Source organism: Lampris incognitus, chromosome 16, assembly GCF_029633865.1.
Source record: "Lampris incognitus isolate fLamInc1 chromosome 16, fLamInc1.hap2, whole genome shotgun sequence".
NCBI lineage: Eukaryota > Metazoa > Chordata > Actinopteri > Lampriformes > Lampridae > Lampris > Lampris incognitus.
The window spans coordinates 19,654,673-19,657,269 of NC_079226.1; the positions used below are offsets into that span (position 1 = coordinate 19,654,673).

The 2,597-nt window shown below is 45.3% G+C and overlaps 1 protein-coding gene across 1 annotated transcript in view; it reads right to left on the reverse strand.

The window, feature by feature from the left end:
* Positions 1–526: 526 nt before the first annotated feature.
* esrrb (estrogen-related receptor beta) overlaps positions 527–2,597 on the reverse strand; it is a 50,282-nt gene continuing 48,211 nt past the window's right edge. Inside the window, exon 8 of the mRNA XM_056295780.1 lies at positions 527–771. Within this exon, the coding sequence (XP_056151755.1) occupies positions 527–771 (245 nt within the window). The remainder of the gene's footprint in view (positions 772–2,597) is intronic.

A 2,597-nucleotide genomic window follows, 5' to 3' on the forward strand; every position in this document is an offset into this window, starting at 1 on the left:
CCGTAGTCTCGTTAATCAAGAACTGGCAACTACTTATTCTGAAGATAATTGAAAGGGGCCGAAAGGTCCTTCTTCATATACAGCATGACCACAGATCATAAAGAAAAACGAAAAATTATTACTGTACATAGTATTTCTTATATATTTTAAATTAATCTGCATCATCTTTATATTTATACTAATAACCAAGATTTGCATTTGTTTTTTTTAAATTTTTTTTGAATGTTCCTGGGTTCCAAGAGGGAGGAGAGAGAGAGAGAGAGAGAGAGAGAGAGAGAGAGAGAGAGAGAGAGAGAGAGAGAGAGAGAGGGAGAGAGAGAGAGGGAGAGAGAGAGAGAGAGAGAAAGAGAGAGAGAGAGAGAGAGAGGTCAGTCTGTTCTGCCTGGCACAGTCAGTGGTGGTCTTCCTCTCTTGCGGACCCTCAGTGCTGGTTCAAGTCACTCTCCGCATCGCTAACGCAGCCCAACACCCCGCCTACCCCACCCCCCCGCCTCCGCTGCCGCCATGGCAACCCGCCGTCCTCCAATCAGACCTTTGCCTCCAGCATCTCTAGGAAGAGTTTGTGCATGGGCACCTTGCCCTGCACCTTGATGCTGTAAAAGTGCTGCACGGCCTTGGTGGCTGTCTGCCGCAGCAGGGGTAGTGTCATGAGCAGCTTGCCCGCCCGCCGTGGGTCCTCCTGGTGCTGGCTGCTCTCGTAGTCTTGCAGCGCCTCGTGGAGAGCATCCTGAAGCTTCTGGACTGCCTCCATGTCCTCTATGTGCATGGAGTCTGAAAGCAGGACAGCACAAAACAAAACAAAAAAGTGTCTATGAATATTGTGCCCTGAATGTGTCAGTAAAAAAAATTTATTTTATTTTTTTTTCATTTAAAAAATGTTAACTCGGGAGAAATGCAGTTGAACTCTGGGACGTCGGTAATATAACAGCAGTGACGGGAAAATGGATTTTTCTAAAAACAAAATTAAACCCCATGATTGATCTTTACTGCTCTGACACTGCAGTCAGGTAGGGAAGACGTTATCAGTATAACTCACACCCTCGACAAGATAACGAATAGATCATAAAGCCAGAAAAAAAAACAATATCTTTTTTTTTTTGGTTTTGTGGATTGGGTGGGATATTCATATGGCCTCTGACCAATGAGACTGAAAATCAATGTTATCCTCCAGCTACGATGGAACAAATAGCAGCCAGTCTCTGCTGAACGAGTCCACATTAAACACCCCACCCTCCCAACGGACAGCCCCCCAACACACCGTTTTCTTACAAACACAAAACACCAAGAAATACATGTAAACTCCAACAGAGAACAGGGCGGCAAGAACACGCCTCAATTAAACACAATACTTCCTTCCTATTCATTTCCTATATATGCACACACACACACACACACACACACACACACACACACACACACACACACACACACACATATATATTTATATTTTTTTCAGCTTATGGTTTGCAAATTTAAACTTAAAAAAAAACTAAAATTAAAAAAATATGTCTTTATGCATGCTCTATAATGCAGGTAAGAAAATCAGAGTTGACTCAGTTGATCTGGACAGGGTTTTAGTGTGAGAAATGTTTCATCCCTCATCTAAATGACTTTGTCAGACTTAGCCGACTGGTGTTTTGTCTTATTTAACCGTTGCATCTCCTGACCTTTACTGGCTATCATAATTATTACTCACAAATTCGAAGGACAGCTGTGTGCAGATGACTTCATGTGTGTTTCAAATGCAAATTTGGCTTTGTTAAGGTGTCCTAATAACACCAACCACACCCCTATCTAACCCGCTGCCTAGTCCGGTGAGTTCTCTACATGGTTTGGAGAGTCTAGACGGATTTCTGTTCGCCTCGGGCTGTATAGCATGCTTCTCGGCTCGCGGTTGCCGCCATTTTTTACTGTGTGGCGTGCCGAGCGCAGGACTCCCGCCTCATTTCCTCATTCCGGGTTTGTCTGCCGCTCGCCGCGTCTCCCGAGCCGCTCTCCGCGGGGCAGTCTGGGGTCGCGGCTTTCTCCTCTCACTGGCTAACCAGCGCCTGGCACTCCGGAGGCGGCCATGTCATTGGCTGCCTGACTCGTCTCACCTTGGCGGTGCATATTTTACCACACGGGACAATAAAAGGCAAAACAGATTTCAGACTTCGCCCCAAATTCATTGACTGGAACAACTGTATTCCCAAGACCTTGAGACATTTCTCACCCCGGCGGTTTTCGAATCCACAGCGGTAAAATGAAGTAGGTCGTTTTGGAGTGAACGGGGGGAGGGGAGGGGTGGGGGGGAGGAGGGGGGCATAAAGAACAAAAGGAGGGGGGGAAAATCTGCAGTTGCGCTGATGGGGATGTGATGTGACATAATTATCTCCAACTATTTTTCACACAGGCTTGGCCGTTATGGGGACTGCTTTGGATTACAACAGCTAACAAGCCAAGTTTTCTTTCCCCAGTCACACCAAGCTGATTAAAAACTGCCAGTGAAATATATATATATATTTAAAAAACATATTTTTTTTCTTGGCTCTGGTGAATATACACACTGATTAAGGTGAGAGAATTTCAGTGATGTGTCATGCACACACACACACACA